Source organism: Molothrus ater, chromosome 12 (assembly GCF_012460135.2).
Source record: "Molothrus ater isolate BHLD 08-10-18 breed brown headed cowbird chromosome 12, BPBGC_Mater_1.1, whole genome shotgun sequence".
Lineage (NCBI taxonomy): Eukaryota > Metazoa > Chordata > Aves > Passeriformes > Icteridae > Molothrus > Molothrus ater.
Genome location: NC_050489.2, coordinates 7,938,279 through 7,965,336, shown reverse-complemented (window position 1 = coordinate 7,965,336; position 27,058 = coordinate 7,938,279). Strand labels below are relative to the sequence as shown.

General features: G+C 44.1%; 2 protein-coding genes across 4 annotated transcripts in view; one reads left to right on the top strand and one right to left on the bottom strand.

Moving 5' to 3' along the window:
* The first annotated feature begins 503 nt into the window (after positions 1 to 503).
* Positions 504 to 19,135, top strand: SIAH1 (siah E3 ubiquitin protein ligase 1). 3 transcript variants are annotated; one of them, XM_036390368.2, is made up of 2 exons: positions 504 to 625; positions 17,739 to 19,135. In XM_036390368.2, exon 2 carries the CDS (start codon positions 17,741 to 17,743, stop codon positions 18,587 to 18,589), a length of 849 nt encoding a protein of 282 aa, XP_036246261.1. In that variant the 5' UTR covers positions 504 to 625; positions 17,739 to 17,740; the 3' UTR covers positions 18,590 to 19,135. The 3 variants fall into 3 exon arrangements, with proteins under 3 accessions (XP_036246261.1, XP_036246260.1, XP_036246259.1); XM_036390367.2 differs by lacking the exon at positions 504 to 625 and adding an exon at positions 838 to 1,007; XM_036390366.2 differs by lacking the exon at positions 504 to 625 and adding an exon at positions 14,449 to 14,672.
* A 3,139-nt stretch (positions 19,136 to 22,274) lies between these two features.
* Positions 22,275 to 27,058, bottom strand: part of LONP2 (lon peptidase 2, peroxisomal) — a 37,277-nt gene continuing 32,493 nt past the window's right edge. Inside the window, 3 exon segments of the mRNA XM_036390189.1 lie at positions 22,275 to 23,790; positions 25,473 to 25,663; positions 26,711 to 26,918. Coding sequence (XP_036246082.1) covers positions 23,569 to 23,790; positions 25,473 to 25,663; positions 26,711 to 26,918 — 621 coding nt within the window. The 3' untranslated portion in view covers positions 22,275 to 23,568.

The following is a 27,058-nucleotide window of genomic DNA, read 5'->3' as shown; positions in this document are numbered from 1 at the left end:
TATACAAAAAGAAGTGCTTTACTGGTCATCAAAAGGAATGAGGATGATAGTGAGAACCATCTGGATAATCAATTAAACTGGCCAAGAAAATGCTTCAGTCATTCAGAAAATGGAAACAAGACAGCAAATACATATTTTTAAATATTTTACTGAAAAGAAAATAAACAGTGTCTCTCCTCTGGCAAACCTCTGAGTAGCTTCAGTAAATGAGCATGGTCCTAATCCAACAAAGTGTATGCAAGCACAATGGTAATTACATTTATTTCATCCAGCTTACGTGTTGAAAGTTACATTTGTATTTAGGGCATTGCTGGATGGGGACCTAACCTGAATTATACAAAGTCTTTGAACAGAGACTGGAGGAGGGGTTTGTTTTTAGCAGTCCATTAAAAGCACCAGAATGCCCCCGTGCCGGACGTTCCCGGCCTTTCTGCGAGAGGCCCCTTTGCGGGCTCTTTCATTTTCTACAACACAATCCCGAGCCCTTGTGACAGTCCCCGCGTGGTCCCGCGGTGCCCGACCCTCGCTGCCCGGGCACGGCGGGGCCGCCACGACCGCGAGGCCGCGGCAGCTCCCGGGGCCCGTGGGGGCTGAGGGGGGCCCGAGCGGCCCCGGGGCGGCGCAGGTGAGAGGCGGCGGCGCCGGGCCGGGGTAGGCGGCGGCGCCGGGGGCGCGGAGGGCAGCGCGGCCTTTGTTCCCGGCCGGGCGCGGGGCAGAGCGCGGCCCGCGGGTGCGCGTGCGCGGGAGGGGGGGCGCCGGCGGGAGCGCGCCCGTGGAGCGCGCGCGCGCGGAGGCGGCGGCAGGATCGCTCGGGCGCAGCTGGCGCGTGCCCGCGGCGCAGGGAGCGAGCGAGCGAGCGAGCGAGGGAGGCAGGGAGCGCGCGGTGGGCTCGGGCCGCGCACGGAGCGTCTCGGCCGGAGCGGTGCAGCGCTAGTCGGCCCGCACGGAGCCGCCATCGGGGGAGCCAAGGCCGCCTCAGCGGGTCCCGCCCTGCCCGGCGCCCACAGGTGAGCGGCGTGGGGAGAGCGAGGGGCAGCGGGAGCGGCCGGCCCCGCGCGGCCCTCAGCCCCAGCCCGGGCCCCGCCGCCGCCCGCGGGAGGCCCCGGCGCGGCCGCGGGGCTGCCTCGGGACAAGGCCCCTGCGCGGCCTAAGCGCGGCCCGGGCGGGCGGTGCTGAGTGGCGGCCGCGGCTCAGGGGAGCGGAGCGCGGCGGGGCCTGCGGGAGCGGCGGCCCCGAGCCCTTCCGCCGGGCCATTGTGTGCAGGCGGAGGCGGCGGCCCGGGCCGGGCCTGCGCCGCCCGGGCTGGGGCTGCCCCTTTGTGGGCTCGGCCTCGGCCCCGCCGCGCTTTGTGCTCGGGGAGCGCCGCGGGCTCGGCGCGGCCCGGGGAGGCGGCCTGGCCCCTGCGAGCTCCCGGCGGGCCCGGCCGCCGCAGGAACGGGCTGCCTGCCGGGGTAAATGTGCCGCTGGGTGCCCCTCGCTGGCATTACCGACAGGGCTGCTCGCTCTTACCTAATCGGTGAGAGCAACGAGGGAGGGAGGTTTTTTGCCCATCCTACGGATTCCCCTCAAAGATGAAAAGGCCGAGGACCTTCGTGCCTTCCCCTTCTCCACGGTTATAAAAGGACGGGAGAAAACAGCGTTTGTAGTGAAAGGCAAAGCATCTCAAGTATTTCTTCAGGAGAAGAACCAAGTTTCTTTTCCAGTGTTGAGCTGGTGGCACTTTTATTTTATGCTTACATGAATACAACATTTCTCCAATATTCTGCTTGCGCCCTCCTTTTCAGCCAGTCTGGGTGAATATTGCCTTGTCTCTGAGCAGCCTACTCATAGTCTAAATAAGTAGATAAAATGATTTAATTTATTTAAGGTGGCACATGGGTGTCTGTTAGGAAGCTCATAGCTAATTGGACTAGGTCATGAAGGACATGGGATATTCCACGCTCGGGACATAGTTTCAGTTGTCTGTTTATCTCCCTTCTAAACTGAGACTAGCACGGTGCATTCCAGAGGGGGAGGGAAAATGGAAGGGACTCTTCTCAACCCTGATTTAATCAAGCTGGTCTGCAAGATTTCAGTTATTGGAGTGCAGGTACACTGATACAGAGGTTTTTAGGGTAAAGCTTGGATCTCTGGATTCGTTGCACAAAATTACTTTGAGGAGTATATCTGAAGTAAAAACCAAATGCTAAAAATTAAGTTCTTTTCAATGGAAACTAATGTTCTTAAAAAGCCTTTGCCCTTTTCACAGCAGTGAAAAATCATAGAGGAAAGCACAAGAATAAGACCTACCCATCAGTGATACAATTTTAGAAATCTGTTGTCACCTAAGAATTCTGAACCTGATGAAATGATGGGTGGTTTTGACCTGAAAGTGCATGTCCAGATGAAGTGGCTGAACTGTTACTGTGCCATTTCTATTGATAAGGTTTTAATGCCATAGTCCAATTAGACTGTAGTAGAGGAGTTAGCTCAGAAATTCAGCGGCTCCAGCTAAGTAGGTGTGAACTAAGGAAAGTGAATACTTTAAATAGCAAGAGTACTTTTCATACTTAGGTTTGAGTAGAGTTGCTGCTCTTTGCTTTGTGTGAATTGAGAAAGAAATCCTGCTGAAATGTCAGACACGTGCCTCTAATGTGGAAAAGGGGAGCATGTGCCCATATTCATGGGAGAAGCAGCTCTTTGGTCAGAAAATTCAGAGAAATCAAGTAGGACAGTTTTATGAACTATGGTCTTCAGATGAAACATTCCGGAGGACTGTGCATGCAACTGCCATCAGAAATAGGATGTTCTTAATTTTAAGTTAGAATCACTTTGATTTATTTTTCTTCTGTAGCAGTGCTGTTAGTCTTGGAACTGACAGCTTTGAAAGGTGGACTGAGTTTTGCCAAATGGATTATTAGTGCCTTTTTTTCTTTAATGCTTATTTTCAGGAGCTAAACTGAAGCAGAATAGTCAAGGTGAATGAATGATATTTGAAATTCTTGACACATAAAGAACTCAGTTCTGCAGTTGTGGTGCATGTAGCCAGTCTGCAGAAGGCCAGAGTGTGCTCTGTGTTTGCAGCTGCTGCCTGTGGTTACCTGAATTCCTGCTCAGTGCTGTCGGTGCTACCTGCTGCAGAAAGCAGCCGCACTGGAGTGAGGATGTTGGCAGGCTCGAGTTCATCTCAGCCATCACGTGGTGCCTGAAGCTCAGGATCTCAGCTCCAGAGTTTACAGTCTTAAATGTCATGAACGTTGTAGATGCAGATTTTTTTTTTTTGCTTTTCTGTTACTTTGGTTTTTGAATGGAAATCAGCATTTTAAAAAGGGAAAACTAGTTGTAATTAAAAAAAATAGTAAGAGGATTTTGGGTTTTTTTGTGTTGTTTTTTTTTTTTTACTTGGACAAAATACACACCAGAGACAAATTGTTGCCTTAATAAAATGCTTTCATTAATAAGAATGTTTCATTAGTAAGAAAAATTTGTTGTAAGCAGGTTACTCTTTTTGAAAGTGTATGTACTGTTCCTTTCCTAAATGTTCAATGGCATGGTAAAAATGTAATTTTGATGTGTGTTTTCTGTGTACAGTATCACATTGTGGGCTAGAAATTGGGAGATATGCATAAGTACTGAGCTGTTACTTCAGGTTTACCTGACATTTTGCTGTTGGCACTTAAATGCATGTAAGCAAAAATCTTCCTAAGTCAGTGACCTGGGGTTGTTTGATATGCCAGGGTACATTCAGCTGTTAACTTTACAGTGGAGTTAAGGAACACAAAAGCCAGCATTAATGCCCCATTTAACAGTCTTTAAGTTTTGTACCACTAGAGAGAGAGAGAGAGATTCTAATTCTGACCCAAACTGCATACTACGTTTCTGTAATGGCCAGGACAACTGTTATACATATATGCCTGTTTGAGTGACTGTACAAAATGATGATTCTTTGTGTTATCATAGGAATAAGGAGAGATCTGGTTACTAATTCCACAATACTTTAATCAGATAAAGTGCTAGATAATTACAGCTAACCAAATGGTCCACTTCTGATTTTAACTTGTTTTTCTTTATAGAAGCTGAATATGAAAAATGAGGTTGTCTGTGTTTTCAGAGAGGAAGTAAAATGTTACTTAAATGATAAAATCTATATTTGTCCTCTTGCACCTGGAAAATTAATTATAAAATTACCTGGGCAATTGATATAAGAAGAGCAGTAAATTGCTCTATAGACAGTTGATGACCTTTTCCCTTTTTTGGTCTGCCTTATCCAGAAACACATTTTTATCTCTTCTCAAAGCAATTGATGACCTTGCTGGACGTGAAGAAAAACAAGGAGAGTGTAGTGATAACTTGGCTGCTTAAAAAATTACTCATCCACTCCTTAAAAGTGAAAGAGAAGTTCTTTGAAGTGTGGTTTGTGTGGCTGGGGTGGTTTAACCTCAGCTGGCAGCTCAGTACCACACAGCCTCTCTCTTCACTTCCCCACCTGCGGGATCAAGGAGAGAATTGCAAGAGTAAAAGCAAAAAACCTCTTGGATTGAGTAAAGACAGTGTAACAGGTGAGGGAAGAGCTGCTCACACAAACAAAGCAAATCAAGGAATTCTTTCACCACTTCCCATGAGCAAGGCAGGTGTTGAGCCATCCCCAGCAGAGCAGGGCTCCATCGTGCTTGGTGGTTACCTGAGGAGACAAATGCCATCACTCCAGACATCCTCCCTTCCTCTTCTTCCCCCCAGCTTTATCTGCTGAGCATGATGCCAGATGGTCTGGAGCATCCCTCTGCTCAGCTGGGGTCACCTGTCCTGCCTGTGTCCCCTCCCAAGGTGTTGTGCTCAGCCTCCCCACTGCTGGGCTAATGTGAGAAGCAGGAAAGGCCTTGACTGTGTGCAGGAGCTGCTCAGCAATAGCAAAACCATCTGTATTTATCAGCACTGCTTCCAGCACAAACCCAAAACAGCCCTGTCCCAGCCACTGCAAAGAAAATGAACTCTAACCAAAGCAAAAGCAGCACAGTGACATGAAGTCTTTAAATATTCTAAGGTTCTTTTCTAAAACTCTTGCACATAGTATTGAACAGAGCAAAAAGTAATTTAGTCTTTGAAGAAAGACAACAGTCACTTTTCAAGATTTTTTTTAATGCTGTCAAGGAGGAGCATTAGAATGCCACTGCTTGTAAGAGTTACTTTCAAATAGAGGTTCAGATGAAGTATGTTGAAGGAAAATTATTCTTAACATTTTGCTAATGTATGGATTGTGTGAAGGTTTTAACTGCAGTAGGAGTATTTTAAAGCGATTTGGTGTTAAACTGCAAGAAGGAAAGCTTGAAAATAAATTCCATAAAAATTTCTAGAATTGGTGTCTAGCTTAGAAATATGCATGTGTTAAAAGGCTTACCTTTGTTGTTTGTTTGCTCTGTGTTACAGATCTTTCATGAGGGAAAGTTATATGTCTTACATATTTTACAAGGGGATGACAACTGCAATACAAGGCATCTGTTTTGTAAACCTTGGTACAAGTGTTTTATGCTGAAGTGTGATGTAGGTATTAGTCTGAAGTGGGGTTTAAAAGTTTCTTTCTATGATTTTTTCAAAAGTCAGTGGTATTCCTAAAAAATGTGGTTAGTTGCTGTTAACACGTGAGTGTTAGGAAGGAGAAATCATAGCAGGTGGAGCCCTGCACAGGCTGTGGCACATCCAGGGTGCAGTTCCTGCTGGGCTGCCAGCGTTAGCTTGCAGTGTTGCTGCTCCCATGGGATGTGAAATGGAGCAGTTTCAGTCCCAAGTTCAGTTGAGAAGTGAACCTGTGAGGAGAGGGTGACTGTTCCCCACGCCCTTCCCGGGGCAGCTGGCACCGTGGGACAGTGAGTTTGTCCCTGCTGCAGGAGGTGCCACCCTCTGTCACTCTGGCTGCACTCGGGTCCCTGAGCTGAGAAAGGATGGCTGGGCCCTCCATTGCCACATGGTTTGGTGCTTCCTGGGCTGCCAGGGGAGCTGCTCAGGTGCTTGTGCAAGACTGCTCTTGTTGAATACATTCCCTTAAAGAGAAAGAAAACCAGGGAGCACAACCACTCTGTTTGGTGGCAGCCTGCTTTTGTTTGTTGTGGAAATGGTGGAATTACACTCCAGCGTCCCCTGTGTGTGTGCCTGGTGTCATGGAGCCTGTGTCTGGTGGGACATTATTCATGCTATAGATAAACCATTTTCTTGTAGTGCTGTGTGAAAGCTCTTAAGAAATATTGCAACTGAGCAGTTTTCTTAGATGTGCTATTAAAATATTTAAGAACCTTTAAAATATGGCATGTTGCTACTTTGAAAGGTAGTGACTGTAACTCTTTTCTGTAAAAATGGACTCTTGTTTTATTTTTTTTGAAACCTCATCACCTTCTGTCTTTTTTTTTTACCAACAGGGGTCTGCTACAGTTTTTATATTTTAATCTTCTTAAATTACCTAATGTTGTTTTGAAAATCATTTGCATTTTTGTGTGATACCTGTATGACCCTGGTTTAAGGTGTAAAAGAAAAACTTCTCATGTTTAAAGCTGATCACTTTGGCTTTTATTTGAGCCTTAAGTCTTGATCCTTTCTGTCTCACTAGGTGCATGTGCAATTGTCTTCTTGTAACAGTTGTAAAAATGCTCTCCTCAGCTAACATTTTGGTTTCTGAATGACTGTTTATTTTGAAATATATATGCACATGTATTTATATAAAAGTCTTTAGAGTCATAAAACTGCTTTCATTCACAGGAATTTTCCCCCTTTCTGTGCATGAAGGCATCAGCACAGTTGGGAGTTAATTTGTGTAGGGTTCATCTCTCCATGGTCGATATCTGTGTGATTGCACAAGTGCCCTAAGGATGTAATTTGGAGACTGGTTGCACAGGTGTGACTAGGGAATCATTTGGCTGGCAGATGTTGATGGTGTACTATGAAATTTTAGTGTGGCTTTGTGCTGGGTCAAGTCTAATTATTTAGAAAGGAAATTTTACAGATAAAACATATGCATTCCATAGTAGAAGCTAACATGGACATTCTTCCAAAACAGCACCTATAAAACAGTAATTTTAAGAGCACTTTTGCTCATATTAAAACCAGCTGCTGACCTAAACAGTTTTGTTTAAAACTAATGTATCTGCTTAAACAAAAGTTGTTGTTCCTTGTACAGTCGTAATTCTCCCATGCATGTAAAAGTGCTCATCTACTTATGGAGTTGAGTGTAGGGAAAAAGAGGATTTCATTGAAAGCTGTTTTATAATGTACATATGGGGAAGTAGATGTAAGGTTGCCTATGAAACTTTATTTTTTTTATTTCTCATTTTTTTGAATGCTTGATCTTCCAGCCTATTCTGGTTTTAGACAGAATTTTCTATTCTGCTTTAGACAGTGATTCATGGCTAAGAGTTGATGTTAGAGATTCAGCACTGCAACAGACTCAAGTTTTGATTTTGAATACATAACAGAAGAGAGGACAATTTTTTGCAGAGAAAGACAGTGATAGGTCTTGAATTTAGAAAGTGCAGATAAAGAGAACATGAAGTAGCAGAAAAATATGTCTACTCCTGTCATTTCCAAACCATTTATATTATCTTGTGTTTTAACTTCTGGTGCAGACTCAGGCCTGACTTCAGAGTGATTATGACAGAATTTTAATTTTGTATGCCATGAAGCAATTCCCAAGCAATACAAATAAGTGAGACAGTGTGTACATTTTACTTGACATTTGAGATGCACCTGATCAGAATTTAATGGCAATAAAAGAACATGTAATTCTCTTGCCCAAGAGCTTTTTTTTCTTCTGAATTTAAATAACTTGCTTGACAATCTGGGTACTTGGAGCTTCACAAAAGATGCTGAGGGAATTTTTTTTGATAATTCTAGGATCCCTCTAAAGAAAGGTTACTTAACTTTTCATAAAATCAGGAGGGCCTTCAGATTAGATACAGTAGAGGTGGTGAGAAGGGTGTTGCCAATGTTTCCATAATTTGTGTCTTTGATGTACAAAATACTGGAATGAGTAGTTATCCATATGTGAGCAGGAGTTTGAAAGTAAACAGTGATTGAAGTCTGATAATGGTGGACTACAAAAACTGAGATGTTAAATGATTTAACAGTGTCTTTTAGTGTGTAATGATATTCAGTTATTACTAAACTGAGGTAAATTTGAATAGGGTCTAACAAGGTTAACTTGGTATCCTTATCAAGTCATTCCTTTTTGCATTAATTGTCAGACTGACAGCTACTTGTGGTAGTTTCAAACCTGTAAAAGTCAGGGAAGTACTTGCCTGTGGTGACTCAGAAACTCGTGACAAAACAGGAACTAGCCCCATGTCTCCCTTGCCACAGAGTTGTGCTCTGCACCACTGATCGTGGGTTTGGTTGGCTTTTTTTTAAGGTTTCAAGGAATGCTCAGGCTTTTCCTGCAGCATGGTGGGCTGTGGCGGCAGCAGCTCCACCCACTCTGCTCTGTGCTCAGGTTGGACATTTCCTGGGCCTGCTCTTATTTGGGAGTTAAAGCTGCATTTTAAACCTGAGGGTTTGATCAGAAGCTGTAGAACTGTTGCTCTCTGCAGCTGTGTAACCAGGCTTGGCTGCAGAGTTGTCAGTAGCCGAGTTTGAGAATTTGATTAACGTTTTAATAATGATTTTAAAAATACTAATTATTGCGGCAATTGAATTTTCATGCAACAATATTACAAGAAATAGTTGATTTAGAATTGATGAGTGGGGAAAAGCTAAGTCACTGCAATAAAACAGAATTGGTTCTAATGGAGGCACATGGGCTTCAAAGAATAAGTTCCAGAAACACAAGGCATGCAGAAAATGGGAGTTTAAAGAAATGAAGTACTGAAAAGTGTGGAACCACCAGAAATGCAAAAGTCCCACTGTAGTTTTGTACTTCTTTTACTAAAGTCTTACATAGTCTAAGCTCAGTTCTTTCTGTTTTCTACCTGTGGTATATCAACAAAGTACAAAAACCTGTGGCCCACCTTACATTGCCACAGCTTTCCTTTTGAATTAGTATGCATAGTAGGAAAATTTTAGTTCCAAAATTTGGAAATGTCCATTTTAAAAATACAGCCTTGATCCTTTACTTTTAAATGTTGTGTGTTTTATTCTCCTTGTGGTGTGTGTCTCTGATAAAATGAATGCATTATCTTTATCAGACATTCTTCTAATAGTTCTTGCTTTTGAAGATTATTAAAAAAAAACAGATTTGTAAAAACTGTCACTCAGACTAGGGATTCTGTAGTTTAGTACCAGAGGTTCAAAAATTAGTAATTTCTGAGGTATTAAAAGTTAGACTTCCAGTGCCACTAGAGTGTGTTCTGTGATGCTGGATGTATTTGTGTAGGATCCATACCTGACATACCTTGTGGCACACTGGTCTGTACTCTGACTCTGCAATAAGTATCTTGATTCTCCAAGCCCTCCCCTACATATTTGCCCTCCTGAGTTTAGATTGCCATACCTTACACAGACTCCACTGTCATCAGGGCTGCATACAGAAATACAGAGCAAGTGAAGGATCCCAAGAAGAAATGATTATTTAAAGTGGAAATATGTACAAACCTAAGGAATTGACAAGATGGAGGCATCTTTTTAAAAGTAGTCAATGTATGTCATCCTGTCCTGACCTACAGAGGGGCTTTCTGTGTCATGGGTCAGTCTCCTGTAGGGCAGTCTTTATTTGTAGGTCTCTTTGATTAGGTCTAGTTATTTTGATGGTCTGCTCCATACTACTGTTAAGTTATGCAGGAAAAATATTGAGCATAAAATAGGTCTTGAATTTGAATTGGAATAGTTAACACAGAAAGACTTGGTAAGTGAAGACACATCAAAGTCCAGGTACTTCTTTTAGCTGAGCCTTACTGAATTCAGGTAAGAGCTTCCATGCCACACCCTCCTCCCTGTGTCTGCCACAGACACAGGAATGGTGATGCAACATTGCATGGCAATTACAGCATGCACTGAAGGGTTTGCAAAATCAGACTGAGGAAAGAAACACAGCCCCCAAATTGACACACATGGTAGGATTTGCTGTTAATGTTTATACACGGGGGTTGGTTATTTTATTTCTTTCCTTTAAAAAAAAAATCCAATCGAGTGTAGTTGTATACAGAGCCCATCTATGATGCCTTGTAGAACAATTGAGTGCTTCCTGTCTAGAGACTTCTGAATGGCAGTATGTGTTAGAGCATGAAAAATACCTGGCTTTCCTCTTTTCTGTTGCTCTTACTAGTTCACTCTGTAGCTGATCCTTCTGTGTGCCTGCCTTACTTTCTATTGCAGCATTGTATGTCCAGAACTTTTAAAAAGGTAGCTGTCTCCCTGTGTTTATAGATATTACTGGACTGAAAGGTTGAAGGGTGATTCTGATACAACTCAGTTCAGTGTGTTCTGTGCACAGTGAAGGTTCTGTGCACAATGAACAGAAACTAGATATTACTGAAAATAAAAGAAAAATCTTTTCCCTGTTACTTAGTTTGCATAGAGTTATCTGTATTTTTCATATGAAATTTTCTTTAGTTTCTTAGATTCTCTGGTTTCTGCCATCCTTATTTTGAGAAAGCAGGCTGAAGGCAGACACGCTCCTTTGGGTTTCTCAGAGGGCTCCTGGGGCACAGGTGCCAGGTTGGGTCCATCCCGTGGTTATGATGCTGTGGGGTCCCTGTGGGGGCAGCTCTGGGTGTCCTGTGGCAGGGAGAGCTTGGCCACTGGCTGCCTGCTGATCCTGGCACTGGGGATACAGAGCTGGGGAAGGAGGGAAAAGAAGGCTCTTGTCAGACAGCACCACCAGGTGCAGTGCAGGGCACAGCCTGGAGCAGTGTTTCTCTCTCACCAGCTTCATACCTCTCTGCTGGTGGGATTTGGCAGTGTCACAGCAAGACAAGCTTGTTTTTAAAAAAGAAAAATACAGTCAAATCTGTGTACCCCCTAGGGACTGGGGGCCATTTGGGCTTTGCTGCTCTCTGAAAAGCTAACACGTGCTCTGGGTTTCAGAGCAGGGACACAGGGTTTGGGAAATGCTCCATGCAGCCTGGCCTGGGCATTGTGGACAAGGGAACTCAGGCATTTTAACGTGCTCAGGGAGTCAACTTCCAGCACATGAGCAGAATTTGCTCTCTTTAAAATACCAAGTTTTGGGGTAAGAGGTTTAGGGCTGGAAGGGGAAGAAACAGGGAGAGCAGAGGTACATGGCTTGATAAATCCAATGTGGAAGTGGTCCATGATCTTTTTAATACAAGTGTTTGGTTTTGTTTTGTATTTAAAGAGTGGTTTTTCCCTGTATTTTTTGTATTTTTGTTCAGCTGTACATAGTTTCAGAATGAAACTTGGGGGTTTATCAGGTTTTTTCACAGAACATTGTTCCTCAGCTTGTCTTCCTTCACAAGGTTGGAGTACCATAGCAGCTTGGGCTCCAGTGTTCTGTGCAAAGGTGGATGTTGAAGCTCTCTTTGAATGGAGAACAGGTTATTCACTTGTTGGAATTGATGAAGTTCTTTGTTGCATTTAAAATGGAACACTTTGGTCATAGTAGTTGGTTACTAAAGTGATTTTGATGTGGTCATTGTATGTCTTCTACAGGATACTGTTCCTTCCTAATTTTTGCTTTTAAAGTTGTTGGAAAGAAAATGTTTAACAGCTAGGGAAAAACCTCTCCTGGGCTGATGTTGAATATTCCAGCATAACTCCACAGGAGAAATAGAGAGCAACAGCAATGAGGCAGAAGTCAATCAGTGCTACCAAAGTCAGGTGTCTGCACTGAGTTAGAAGTAGGTCACTCTGATTTGGGGGTGTAATGATGCTGTTGGTGTTTCCATGGCTGTGTTTGTGTTTGCATCTGCCACGTGGGGTGTGCTGAACTCAGAGAGGGTCAGGACAGGCACTGCCATGGCTCTGTTGGGGATCACGAGGAACGGGTGGGACACGTCAGAAACGTGGGGTGTCAGGGACTGGGGACTCACTGCAGTGCTGGCCACAAAGACAATTCCATGGTTATATAAATCTGTTGGGATTTCCCTTCCTGGTGGTTGGAAAATGGGGTTGGTAGGGAATGTCTTGGTCTCATTTTATAGTAGTCTGTTACATTGGATTGATCTAGCTTTTGCTTGTTATGCAGGAAAAGAGAAGCCCTGAGGTGTCTGAAAAAACAAATAGCATAGTTAAGGGCACCAAAGAAAAGAGTGTCTGTAAGGGTTGAAAAAAAATCCTAATTCATTAGTCAAAACCAGAGTGTATAGAGACTAAATTGTATTATATAGTTGATTAATAATTTATGTCATGAGCTGTCTTCTAAAAATTCTGAAGTAGGCCAGCAGGTCCAGAGGCTGTGTCTGAGCAGGGGTGCACATGTGTGTCCAGGCCTGCATTTGATCCTAACCATGCCAGGCCCTTGGGATCCAACATCTCCCAAGAGCTGGGAAAGAGAAACTGATACACTGCAAAAGGCAAAGCTTTGGGCCCTAAAATGTCTTTGAAATTAAATAAAATTAAAAATAGTAGTTTCTTCAAAAATATTGGCAATGTTTTCTCTGATATGTTTTATGTTTAATGAGTATTTTCAACCTTTCATTTAGCTTTTGGGTTTTGACATTCTTTGGCTTGTGTTATGTCTTGAAAAAGACATGTTTTTCACAACTTCATCCTATTCTCGTTTCCAGTGCTCTCTAGCAGTATTGTGTGTAAAAAAGTCTTATTCTCAAATATGAATGTACTGTTGAAAAAGATGAAAGGTTTTCTATTACTTTGTTGGTGGCTGTAATGCATTAAGAGTGGATTTTGAGTGGAAGTTCCTGAACTCAGTTAGTTTTGAAATGTTGTAGAAAAAATTTTGTTGCATCACATACAGACAATTGTGATAAATTTTTTTCTGTCCTTTTATTACTCTTATATGAGACTTTTCCCCTTCCAGCCATTACAATGACTATACAGAACTTTTATGTGGTTTTTTTCTCCCAAACTAATATCCAGTTACCCTTTCAAAAGCTAGCTAAAATGCTAAACTCAAGTATAATCTATTTGATATGGGTGAGGATATGAGAGAAGATGTGCTGTTTGATATGAGAGAAGTGGATGATGCTAAGTTGAATTTGTCAAAGGTGCCCTGCATTCCAGTGAAGCACAGATGTGATTTCTAGAATGTGTATCGTGCTAACACCTTGGTAAGGTGAGAAAGTGGAAGAGAATCAGTCTAGTCCTGTTTATCATTGATAACTCCCTGGCACATGAGGCACACGATCTTTTTCAACTTCTTCAGACTACTTTCTGTGCACCTGTGCCTCAGCAGAGCATTCTAACCAGTGGTTTGGTTGTGCCTTCCATTCCCCCAGCATTTTGGTTCTGTGTCCGGGTCCCAAAGGCTCTGTCCCGAGGCACAGTGCAGCCAGCCAAGCACGGGGCAGCAGCACGAGGGGTGGCTCCTCGCCACATGCTCTTAGTTCCTCAAAAGCTGTTTCTGTGCAGTTTTTCTTCAGCTTTTCTGTTCTGCGTGTAAATTTTCTTGACTCTTACCTGGTGGGATGCTGTGTATTGCACGGTTGCGGGTGAGACTGAAGGAAGCCTTGTATCAAGTGTTGTGCAGGTTTTCTTTGTAGCAAGTGGGCATTATTTGCAGTGCTGATAAAAATCTTCTTGAAAAGGACTTGGATTTCAAATAGTAGGAAAGCGTTTTAAAGATAATTATCTTTACTCAGATTTTGTAGCCTTACTTTTTATGTGACCTCAACAGTTTATCTCCGTGTGTTTGTTCCGTTGCCTCCACTGAAACTTGTTAGTTCCATGACTTTACCATCATTACATCAGCGTTCCATAATGTCTAAGCTTTTCTGAGCAAAGCGTGTGCCTCATGCAAGCGTGTTGGCTTGGCTTCCAACTGCTTTATCCTTTTACCTGTTCTAATTTTTTAATAGTCCAAGTAGATAATCATATATGCCACATTGTTTTAGTTCTGTTGGTCATCTCTTTTCCTTGAGATTATGCTTTTGCCTAATCGAATAATATTTATACAAATGGAGAAAATTCCTGTTGAATAGGGCTTTACAGATCCATAGTGAAAAATGCTCATCTGAGGAATATCCTTGAAATAGGAGGAAGTGATTTTCATGTCCTAGAAGAGTTTTGAATGGAGGCTATCGCTTTTTCAGGCAGTTATTTCGGGGGAGGCGAGGGCTGTCTCCGCGCGCACGTGTGAGGCTCGGCCGGGCCGCGGGCATGCGGGGGAGCGGCCGGGCCGGGCGGGCGGGGCCGGATCTCGGTCCCATGGCGGGGCGGGGCCGGCTCCCGGTTCCGCGGGAAGGGCGGGGCCGGCTCCCGGTTCCGCGGGCGGGGCCGAGCCGCGTCCTCCCCGGAGGCAGCGGCGGGAAGGCGGGGCGGGGCGGGGCCGTCCCGCGCCGGCAGTGCCGGGGGAAGCTCGGGGAACCATTTTGGGGCGCGGGGCCGGAGCGCGGCCGCACATGGGGGCGGCGGGCCCCGCCCGGGGCGGTGACATCCGGGCGCCGCGCGGGGCCCCCCGGGTGTCGCGGGGGCTTTCGGCGCCGTCCCCGCCCGGCCCGCGGCCCGAGCCCGCCTGTGCTGCGCGGACGCGCCATGAGCTCCTCCGCGCCCCATGACGGGCAGATCCGCCTCCAGCGGGCCGTACTCCTGGAAGGGCGTCTGGTCTGCGTGCTTGCCGGGGAGTAAAACCTGCAAGGGGAAAGGTAGCGCCGTTTGCATTGCCTTATGCGCGGTATTTAGAGCTGGGCTTGTAGGAGCTGTTGAGTTGAGTCCCGCGGGAGGTCTCGGTAACCTGTGCATGCCACCTTTCCCATAACAGTGTCGAGAATGCTTTTAGCAACAGGTCGGTGCGTTCTAGATGTTACCAGGAGCAGCTTTTCTTGATTTAGAGCTAGGAAATCTTCAGATGCGTTTTCCCCTTTTCACTCTTACTGTTGGGTAAATCTTTTTGAATATGTACAGTCTTTTTGATAATTGGAGTTAAAGGACCTAATACTCTTGAAAACGACACCTTAGTGTACCTTAGTTTGTCCTTGTTGCTTAGAAACTTGTTCCTAATGTGTGCAAATAAAGATAATGAAATAGGAAATATTGCATATAAGTGTTTTTACCTGGAGTAAGGGATTTGTAACCAAAAATATATTTAAACTTTATCTCCAGTTCTGTAGTTGTTTTTCCTGGGTTTGTAATTGTATTGTTTTCATAGTTTGGTGGGTTAAATGTATTCCACTGTTAAAACTTTTGCTTGTGATTAACTTGTAACTTTTGAGATAGCCATAAAAGATGTATTATTCATCTTTGTGTTAACAAGAGTGATGAAAATGTAGGCTTTGGGCAGGTTTAGGCTTGGTAAATTACAGTTTATAGCCTTATGCAGTGTCTTTCCTGCATGCTAATCCCAGTGGTCTGGTTCAGAGATTCCTCCTCGTTTCCAGTGCCGCTCCTGTGAGTGTTGTGGAAGGTGTGCGGGAAGGCTGCTCACACAGGGGCACTGCTAACACAGTTCTGTTCTCCCGTGCTTCTGTACCTTAGAAAGCTCAGGTGGGAAGTGCATCTGTGCACAAGGTCTTTCACAAAGTTGGTAGGTTGCTTCATTTAACTGTTGCACGGGCTCAGCGAGGTGTAATTAAAGACAGCAGAGCTCACCCAGCTTGTCAGGCTGCCCAGGGAACTGGTCTGACGCAGTGGTTTTCACCAGCGTTATCTGCAGGTTGTGGAGGATCCCTGGATCAGGATGTACAGGGTCAGGCCAGAGGAAGCACACACAGCTTTTTCTGAAATGTGTGTGTTTGCAATATTTGAAGGGAAACTTCTTCCAGAATTTTACATATGAATATGCTTGTTATTTCTAAGCTGCTCCCGAGCGATCAGTGTGATCAGCATTGGTTTGTTGTCCCGTGTCCGATGGTTTGTTCTGGAGCAGAGAACTGCAGGGTGCCCCCCACCTGCAGCTGCTGGGACACAGTGCATGGCAGCTGGCAGAGGCCTTGCTGCTCCAGTGCCCTGGCTGGTGCAGCATCACTGCCCCAGGACACATGCTTGATTTGTCACAGACATCCTAAACTTCTCATCTAAGCTGGAATGCCTCATAGTGGGAAGATAGAGCCAAAAGACACAAACATTCTTCTCATATCTCTGCAGGATCGGTTATGGCCCAGCACTGAAAACTGCTGCATGGCTGTTTTTCCCAAGTATTGCTAGACCACCAAGACTGAGATGAAGGAAGAGTTTGGTGGGTTAGGAAGATGCTGGCAGTGGAACTTGTGAGACTCATAAAATCAGTGTCTGAGAATCATATCTTGGACACTCACACTTTTCTAGCTCTGGGGAGAGGTACTTCTGTAGAGGAATTTGGACTTGTCTGTCTCTCGTTACTTTTTAAATGTCAAGGACTAAGTCATTTTGCAAGGAGGGATCTCTTAGTTCCTCTGCTTTGTGCCCTGAACAGTGCATGTCTTGCAAAAGCATGCACAGTATGCTGCTCTGAGCTGTCTGGTCCAAGTATGAATAAGTTTGTGGGTGAAATGATGCTAAATATGGGAAGCTTGCCTATTGCCTAATATTCCCATGTCAAATAGCAAGGAGATTAAAGATGAGGTTTATTTTGAGAGCTTTATACGTACGTGACGGATCCAGAGCTGGTTGTACTCGCAGAGAGGCACTTAGGGTGGCTGAGAATTGTACTGTGCAACAGAAGCCAATTTTGGATAGCATTTTATTTAACTGCCCTTTACCTACAAAGGTATGGTTTATTTTTTCAAAACTGTGTTTATTTTTTCAGATAGTGCTAGTAATTTCTTTTCCACAAGAAGGAGGAGAGTTAGAAGTGCAGGAAAACATAACATGTTAAGAAATATGGTTGGTACTTGTTCCACATCTGTGGAATGCCTGAGCAAGCTGTTTGGTCAGACAGCTGTCACCTTTGTCTGGGGACACTGGAGAGGGCAGAAGTTCAGTAGGAGCTCCACTGAACATAGAACTTCATCAAGAGGGACTGAAAATGTCTGAGTATTTACATGGTACAATGAATTCTCAAATTTAACAAGTTTGAATTTTTAGTCTTATTCGGGAAATTAGATAAAGTAATTGCTTTGGGTTTTTTTTTTTTTTCTGGTATTCTCCCAAATGGTTTAGTAAAGGAAGCTGAAGCAGTGACTGTGCTTTACAAGCTGTGGGCCTCAGTAGCAAAGTAATGAAAATGAAGAGTCACTGTCCTATCCTGGGAAAAAAGTAGGGTAGTAATTGTCTGAGCTGCGTTTTTCAACTTTTTAAAAATAAATTACACTGTAAGCATGGTTACTGAGAAGGTCACATCCAGAAGATAGTTTTTTTCCATTAAAAATGCCTCATTTCTCATACACAACAGCTTAGAATTGTTCCGTACACAGAGTTGATCCGTACAAGTGATCTGGGTGAAGCATTTCATAAATGCAATATTAAAAAAACAAACCAACAATAACAAACATCTTATTTTTAGCATGTTTTTACTCCCCTCCCTTGCAGCTTCCAGTAGGTAAACGCCACTTTAGAACAATGAGCAGAACTTCTTCACTCGTTGATTAGATGTCATGCAAGTGTCTGTGCCGTATGTGCACAACGGCTCTACACATACCGATGCGCAGTTTGTAGTACTTGGGGGGTGGTTTGTGGGTGGTTTTGCTTTCATTGGTATCTTATTGTCTCTTGAAGCTTTGTGAGTTCAGAAATGCTGTATGCATGGCAGTGAAGTGTGGTGAGATCTGAACTGTGTGTTCTGTGTTGTGTTGCAGAAATGAGCCGTCAGACCGCTACAGCACTACCCACAGGTACCTCCAAGTGCACGCCATCGCAGAGGGTGCCCGCGCTGACGGGCACCACAGCCTCCAACAATGACTTGGCCAGTCTCTTTGAGTGTCCCGTGTGCTTTGACTATGTGCTGCCACCCATCCTGCAGTGTCAGAGTGGCCACCTGGTCTGTAGCAACTGTCGCCCCAAGCTCACGTGCTGCCCCACCTGCCGAGGCCCGCTGGGCTCCATCCGTAACCTGGCCATGGAGAAAGTTGCCAATTCCGTACTATTCCCGTGTAAATATGCCTCTTCCGGCTGCGAGATAACTTTGCCACACACAGAAAAAGCAGACCATGAGGAGCTGTGTGAGTTTAGGCCTTACTCCTGTCCCTGTCCCGGTGCTTCGTGTAAATGGCAAGGCTCTCTGGATGCTGTAATGCCGCACCTGATGCATCAGCATAAGTCAATTACGACGCTGCAGGGAGAAGATATAGTGTTCCTGGCCACGGACATTAATCTTCCTGGTGCTGTTGACTGGGTTATGATGCAGTCTTGTTTTGGCTTTCATTTCATGCTAGTGTTGGAGAAACAGGAAAAGTATGATGGTCACCAGCAGTTCTTTGCAATTGTACAGCTGATAGGAACGCGCAAGCAAGCAGAAAACTTTGCTTATCGACTCGAGCTAAACGGGCATAGGCGGCGATTGACTTGGGAAGCAACTCCTCGATCCATTCATGAGGGAATTGCAACAGCCATTATGAATAGTGACTGTCTAGTCTTTGACACCAGCATTGCACAGCTCTTTGCAGAAAATGGCAATTTAGGCATCAACGTAACTATATCCATGTGTTGAAATGGCAATCAAACCTCTTCAGGCCAGTGTTTAAAACCGTTGCATTTAATTTAGCAGAAATAGGGTAACCATCTTTGACTGTCAGACAAATTATTTGGTAGATGGAGGGTAGACATAAATGAAGGTAAATAAAAGGAAAGGCTGTTAAATTACAGGAAGCAGTTGCATGTAGTAACTAATATATTTAAAATAAGTCAACAGTAAACCACTGAAAATATATATACACCCAAAATGGGCATCTTTTGTATTAAGAATTGATTCTACAGGAAATGTTGTAAAATAATTCTAAAACTTGTTTGTAGATTGATTGTACTGTTGAAAAGGATACTGTTTCGTGTTTTTGTTTGTGTTTTTTTCCTCCCCCTTTGACTGACAAGCCATGTTGAGCGGTCTGGTCTCTGGCCGCTGCTTCCCCTTCTCCTCCCCACCCCCCCTTTGTAAGTCACTACATAGTATTGCTGCTGTTTGTGTATATTTTTTGTGTATTTGCTAATTTTTATTAACTTCTAGTTTTTCATTAAATAAATATGACTTTCTTTTCTGTAATTCAGGTTTTTCTCTTTTTTGTATCTTTTTAAGATTAATTACAGGTGTCATCTTTTGATATGCATAATTGCTATGGTAAAACTTATATTTCTGTATGTTTGGTAAATTATGTCTCTTTCCAGTAGTCAATTCATTGGTGATACTGTTCTTAATTGAGCTATTTGTGAATGTACTGAACTCGAAAGGAGTGCTTATGTTCAAAGATGTGTCAGGAAAGACAGCTCCTTTAAAAACAGGTCTAGATGTTGTTGTACTTTGAGTTATCTTCTAACAAAAATGAAACAATTATTAAGAAGTTTCCAAATTTGGAAAAAAAAATAGCAATTCACATTTCAAATTTAGAGATGCTTAGAAAATTGATTGCATCCTTGTATTTGTCGGTTTGCAGTACAAAGGAAGTATTGTATTACACAATATTGTAATTATAAAAGCAGACCATTTGTCTAAAAAACAAAAGGCAGTCAGAATGAGATGTTTTCAGTCTTTTTATATTCGTCATTAAAAGATTACCTGGCAAATGAAAAAAAACACAGCCAACTTTTGCTTTTTGCTTTAGCTCAAAGTTTGACACATTGATGCTCTTGCTCAGTTTCTTGTCTTCATGTCTTTTGGTTGTTACTAAAGCAACTGTCTGGAACTGACTTTTGTATCTCATTTTGGTGACATGATCCACATGACAATGCAGATAAATCTCTTCCAGGTGTGACTGTCCAGCCCTAAAGGCTTTGGAAGGATACTGGGCTTTATGCAGACTGCCTGTATGTGCAAACCTGAACCACGAATGTAAATGGGATTTGTGTTACAAAACAGACCCAGACAAGAGCAGGGAAAGCTGTTCCACCTCAGCAGGAAGAAAACCTTTGTCAAAGCGAGTGGTGGCGGCCGTGTCGGGGAGCTGGTCTGGCTGTTGACTACTTTTGTAACACATTAAAATACAGTTTATTTACTGTGCACTGTCTTAACTTTCTTATCAGAAGTTGATCTGTTAGGACAACTCTTGTTCTTACTGTTTTTGATGCATGATGAGGTAAGTAGTTCTACAGGTAAGGAACATAAAATCCATTGGGTTGGATTAATAAAATACTGCAGAAATAGTTGGCTTCATGTAGTAAAGTTTCACTCTGAAAATTTGATACTTAAGACTGTTTGAACTGTGCACAGATGTAATTTAAAAGATGTACTGGTACCTTGTGACAGTAGATAAATGCTTCCAAAACTCCTGCAATCTAGCATTTTTTTCTTTTTGAATATACAGCCAACTGTTAGCAGTTTCCTAAATTCAGTAATTATTCTTGCCTAATTGAGCTTGTCTATATTTACCTTCAGTTTGTCTTTAACAGAAAGTTGGCTAAATACTCCTTTTAGAGGAGCCCCCATCTATCTCCTTGCCTCCCTGGTGCCTGCCTGGCTGAGCTGAGCCCATCCCAGCCCTGGCTGTGCTGAGGGGACGTGGTGGGGAATGTGTGTGGCCCCTGAGAGGCCAGGGCTGTGCAGGGCTGGTCACTGCTGTGCTTGGAGGGTTCAGCTGGGGCTGTGTCCCCAGGAGCACTGTCACCCCTGAGCCCTTGTGCTGAGCTGCACTGGTTTGATTGAGCCACAGTGGGCTGAAGGTCAGGCTGTGCTCAGACAGGTTTGTTCATGTTTCACAGAGGACAAGAGCTATAGCACAACTACTGTATGCTGACTTACTGTAATGTAAATTAGTATTGCTCCATTTGGTGTTAAATAATTGTATAAAACCTTTAATTTCCATCATCGGATGGAATTATGAAATTACCCTTGGGCCCAGATCCTCAACAGTATTAAAAGCCTAAAGAGTGTGAGGATCTGGTAAGTCAACTACACTGTTATATATGAAAAAAGAAACCATACTAGAAGTCTGTACAGTTTACTACCTTATCTAAAATAAATGGTGTATTAAAGCCTGGCATTGTCTTAACATTAGCTGTTTATTTTAGAAAGTGCTGGTTTACTTTGCTGTATTGGGAGGAGTATTCAAATTTGTCTCTAAAAGATGAAATGCAGTAGATCTTGCATTTGTCTGCTAGCACTACCTCCATGGTTTTTTCATTGCCCTTTTGGAAGAAAAAAGGCCTTAAAATGTTTGACAAATGTGGATGTAAATATTTTGATTCTGTTGTGACAGTTCCTGCTAGTTCTTGTTTGCAGTAGTGGTTTAAAATTAAAGCAGGTGAATGGTTTTGTATTGCTGCCTGTCCTGTTGTTTTACCCAGAATCTTTTCCCAGCTGCTGTGATTAAAGCAGGAATTGTTCCAGTGGGATAGTTACTATCTGTAGCAGTTTACAGTGTGGATAGAGGAAAGGAGCTGCCACTGTTTCATTTTTGATAAGCTTCAGCTGTTTTGGGGTATTTTTCCGAGGGACACAAGGTGAATCTCTGCTCTGTCTAACTGTTCCTAAGCAGATACTCCCCAGGCTCTTGCCATCCCTTCATTCTGCACTGCTCTGGCTCACTGCTGCACAGGATTACTGTGCTCAGTGGAAGCCAAACAAAGGGCACCGAAGTGTGGCTCTAGTGTCTCCTGTAATGGGTCACGCTTATGTTGGTTCAGAAAAATCTCAGCTCAGTAACAGAACCTCCTCAGCTCTGGCAGCAGGGACAGGAAGAGCTGGCACTGAATGCCTGGCATCATCCTCAGAGTGCCATTAAACCCCTCACCTTCAGGTGGAGTCCATGGGAACAAGACTTAGGAGCTGGAGTGATGACAGAAAGTCATCCTTGAACTTTCTGGGGAGCAGCTCACTGTTGACCATGCTGGAAACTTTTTTTTAGTAGTCCTTATTCTCATCTTAAAAAATGCAGATTTGTTTGGTCCATGTGTAAACAGACTGTGCTGGAATTCCAAGCATGTCATTGCTCTCACAGTGCAGAGCAGTGCAGGATTGTTTCTCCATCTGTTTGGTAAAGGATTTTTCCTTACTGCTTTATCAAAAGCAGAGCAGCAGCACAGAGTTACCAGGCTGGGGTTTTTACCTGGGAAAGTTTCCTTGCACTTCTTCCCTGCACATTTCTCATGAGGCAGAACATGTTCTGAGACTGGGGCTGTCATCTGTAGTCTCAGAACATCCTTGTGAGTGACTAAGAGTGCAGCTCTTAAAATACTGACACAGAAGCAGGTTTTATTTTTATCATTTTATTAGATTAAGTCTTTTGTCAAAGTTGTAAAATCTTTTGTAAAATAGGTGTTGAAATTCCCACTGAATTGATTTCAATCAGTGCTGTTCTATTCCAGGTAAATCAGCTTTGTTATCTACAAAAATGAAAGCAAAGCAAACTCTTTACTTTTGATTTTTAGGCAGCTTCTAGAATAGGCTGTTGTGACTGGTACAGCTTGTGTTTCATAAGCACTTTGGGGGTTGTTTCAGAACCAGTGAGCAAGAGAAGGATGTAACAGCACCCAGGATTTGCTTGTGGGGCTGCCCCTGGAATAAAGAATGCCAAGGGCCCGGATCACACACTCACTGAAGCACAGTCCTCTCTGAGGTTCAAGGGGAGATAAGAGACAAAGCTATCAAAGGACAGGGAGGCTGCCAGACTTCTTGGACCTTACATTATTCACACTGAACAAAGATTCAGAATTTTCTTGGCATTGTTCAAATGGATTTAATTTCCATAGGTGAACCTCCAAGCATCGGCATCCCAGAACCAAGGGGGTTTGTAGTGGGTAGGAACGAAGGACATGAACTCTGCCCCTCCAGAACATTCCTGGGTTTTTTCATTAAGGCCTCATGCACACTCCACCCCCCCTGCTGCTGCTGCTGCAGGGACAGCTGTGCAGATGGGAACTGATGTGTTCTCTCCCTTCCTACACAACAGTTCCTACACTTCAGTTCTGGCATTGCTTCCTGCATTTGAAAAATAGAACAAACTAGAACCAAGTGCTAAAAGAACTTCCTAACTTCATTTATTAGGCCACAGTGCTTCTCTTCGGATGCCTTAAGCTTATTTTTTTAGATTTCAAAAACCTTATTTTCCCCAGATACTGCTGCTCCTTAGCACATTATTATTCATTATTATTACAGATATTTTGTAAATAAGTAAACCTGCACTAAATCGGTTGCTTTTTGTAACAACCCCACCTATGACCCCCCCTCCTACTGCACATTATTCCATTTTTAAGGATGTGACCAGCTGCTGCTATGTACACACCTAGGTGCCAGACAGGCTAAGGAATTCTTTCTCATGCTCAAATCCATCAGGAAATGAGATTCAAGATGCTTTGCTGATACAAAGCAGCAAATGCCCCTGAAGTGCAGTTCCAGGTTGGTAACTGCAGCAGCATCTTCCTTTCGATGGCACTGACACCCCCATTCAAACCCATTTAGCTCATAGTGGTACCTGATACCTAAATGTAGCTGAAAGAGATCAAGAACTATGGGACTGCAGAGAGAAGCAAGCGCAGGCTGCCTGCCTACAGTTTGCTGTTGAGGTGCTCCAGGCTGGCCTTGGCCGCGAAGCCGCCGTCGAAGGCAGCGTTGAGCACCTCATCCAGGCAGGCGGCCAGCACGAAGCTCAGCTCCTGCCGCACGGGCGCCGCGATCTCCTCCAGGTCCTTCTCGTTCCTCTGGGGAAGGATGATCCTCTTCAGGCCAGCTCGGTGTGCTGCCAGCACTTTGTCTTTAATTCCCCCAACCTGAGGAGGAGAAGAGACACATGTATAAAAACAACGAACTAATAATAAAATGATCATCGTAACATCACATCAGGAGTTAAATTTTGAGGAAAGGTTCTGCCTCCCTCAGTCATTTAGGAAAGCAATTAAAAATGCAGTCAGAGTTGTAGCTCATCATGTGCTTAATGAGGGAAATATGTTAATATGCTACAGTATTCTTTCTGTAACAGCTAATAACCAGAGAAAAATACATTTAGGAGTGTAGTTACAAAAGAATCGATAGTGGGAAAGTCATTGCTTTTCAGGAATTTCTATAACAAAAATGGCCTTCACTCTGTTTTTTTTATATCACTGAAATCCTGCACCTGCATTAGAACAGAAGATTTTTCAAATAAAGGCAGTGTTAGATTTAGGGGGAAAAGAGTCCTAAGGCAGCAATGTCCCATGAAAAATAACTTGAGCTATACGACAAAATATGCTCAGCAAAGCAAACCCGTGTTCAGGAGTGGAGAGGCACTGAGCCTCCTGGCTGAGTTGCTAATGAGATATAAACAGGGGTTTAATTAGATTTTTTACAGCTGTAGCTTCTTCCCCCAAACTCCTCTCTATTCCTACAGACCATCTTAGAGCAGAAACTTGTAATTTTACAGTGCTTTAGAGAGAGGAAGGGCCTGTACTGCCGTACAAAGGGCAAAGCCTGGCTGCTGTGACACGGGCAGAGGTGACCCGTGATCCTCATGTGACCCACGGCTCCGGGCAGAGCTGCACACTCAGCAGCAAGGGCAGCCCCTGGCACAGCCCTGGCAACTCAGGCACTGGAACAGCAAGATTCCAGACTACCTTGGGGAAGGAGGAAAGTGTGGGTTAATATCTACAGGTCCCTTATCTCTGCACACAGCTTTAGCAGCTGGCACAATCAGGACAGGCAGACTGCAGGGCTAAGCCGGCTCCCACCAGTCCCTGCAGGGTGCTCCAGACCCCTGGCCAAGGGCCTGTCCTGTCACTCTGCCCCCACAGCCTCCCAGGCCACTGCCTGCCATGGCACCTCTGGTTCTGTCTCCTCTGCAGGAAACAAAAATCCTGTCCCTGATTTCCAGCTTCATCCTCCTCCTGTCCATCATTTGGCACGAGATGATAACTCCCATATTGGCTTCAGCCCCCGTGCCAGGCCCCACTGACACTTTGAACTAAACTGTTTGTCTGAACGCCTTCTCTGCCTTCATGCTTAGACAAAGCTTTATGGAAACCCCATCTGGCTGAGCTACAGCCAAGGATCAACGTTTAAGAGAAACCTAAAAGTAGCTCCATGGATTCAGGAGTAACCTGTATGCAGTTACTGTGAGAGCTTTAAGTCACAACTTTTCAAAGACACCAGAACCAACAGTCTGAGGAAGCACATTTAGAAACTGCAGTGCAGACTCAGAGCCACCTTGCATTTTAAGACTTTGAGGTTTCCTTTCTAAGTAGACATTGAATGTATTTTCCCAAAAAGCCACATCAAGGCTGGCTTTAGCTTGAGAGGCAAAGCAGAGGAGTGGGGCAGTCCTGCAGCAGCCTGGCCTCCTCCAACTGCACCAGCAGAGACCACATTGCTGCTAAGGAATGATCCAGCAAGGCTGTGGATCCACGCTTTTCTGAGTGGCTATAAACAGATTTTATATCCAAAATAGGGAGCATTAATACAACTCTCCAATGATGCTTACTGGAAGAACAAGGCCTCTTAGTGTAATTTCTCCTGTCATGGCTACATCTGAGCACACCAGCCGCCCACTGAAGAGTGAAGCAAGGCAGGTTACTATGGTAACACCAGCAGATGGTCCATCTTTTGTGACAGCTCCAGCTGGGAAGTGCAGATGGATGTCAGTGTTGTCAAGGAGATCAAAACTTCCAGAAGCTTAAGGAAAAAAAGAATGGTTTGCATGTTAAAAATCTAAACCCATTTTGTTCCTGGTCTTTATTCTAAAAGCCCACCAAGAACTAAAAGCCTTGGCACTATTTACTAACAGTAGGCTGAAAAAAACAACACAATATTGCAGAGGCCCTAGGAAAAAACAACAAAGAAATCCCAATGAGCTTTCCTACACCCAGATTCCCAGAAAAAACTGTAACATGATAACCAATAAGCTTGGCATTTGCATGCATTGGGAAACGAAGAGTAGGGATTAATGTGGAAACCAAGGAATTTCCACATAGAATTTTTATGTCCCAAACCATCAACGTCAATGTTCAGAGAACACTTCACAGAAACTCACAATTATAATCAAGTGGAACTCTTATTTATGTCCTTTCACCTGGAATGGAGTACATGGAGTGTAAACCAGAGAGGACACAGGTAATCCCTGCAGCATTTCATACATTAATTACATTTTGGTTTTTAACCTATCTAAACTTACACAAATAGTAGAAGATACTGGTGAATTATTTGCCTGATCAGCAGATGATCAATCTAGAAAGCACATTTCTACAAGTCCTGGGAGGTTCAGACAAAAAAATAGTTAAAATGTTCTTGTCCTATTGCACTGCAGTTCCACAGCTGCCATACAAACCCAACACTCTCAAAATACTAAAACTTAGACTAAAATACCTTTTAACAGAACCGTGTCAGAGAAAAGCTACAGACTTCCATATCTGTCTCCATCATGACAATACTGCTGGAAAGCTTGAGTGTAAAAATGAGTCAGAGGCAGTGTCTGCCACAACCAAGGAAAGCACCTTGGCACTGAGGCTGCCCACAACCTTCCAGGCTGGGGCAGGGAGACACAACTCATGTTCTGCCAGGCCACAGCCACCTTGGCTTGGCAGCAGCTGGGAAAGAACAACACAAATGCACTCTGGGGCTGCTCTCATCCCCAGGGTAGCACTGCTGGCCGAAACCCTTTCTCTGTACGTGTGCACAGCCCAGGTGACGCGGCAGGGGGCACCAGCAGGTCCCTGCCCTCACCGTTGGTCAGCTGGTATCTCTTGGCGTTGCTGCGCAGCCAGCTGATGGCCAGGTGAGCCGACTCCTTCATGACGTCCCCCAGCTGCCCGGTCAGCGTCAGCTGGCCCTCCCCTTCCATCCTGCTGGCTTCCACAAACATGATCTCCCCTCCCAGGGGCGTCCAGGCCAGCCCTATGGCCACCCCGGGCTGGTTCAGGCGCTCGGACACCTGAAGGGAAACACAGGAAGCAGTTTAGGAAACAGCCATTAAAAAAAATTGGAAAAACAATTCAATAGCTGGCTTTGAAACAACTGTACCCATCAAAACACTAAAGTCAAGCCAAGTGTCTGATCTGTTATATTTTAATT

Coding starts and splice junctions, on each gene's coding strand:
- SIAH1 (XM_036390366.2), top strand. CDS start 14,582: ATGACGGGCAGATCCGCCTCCAGCGGGCCGTACTCCTGGAAGGGCGTC. Junction 14,673..17,738: donor TAAAACCTGCAAGGGGAAAG/GTAGCGCCGTTT, acceptor GTTGTGTTGCAG/AAATGAGCCGTCAGACCGCT.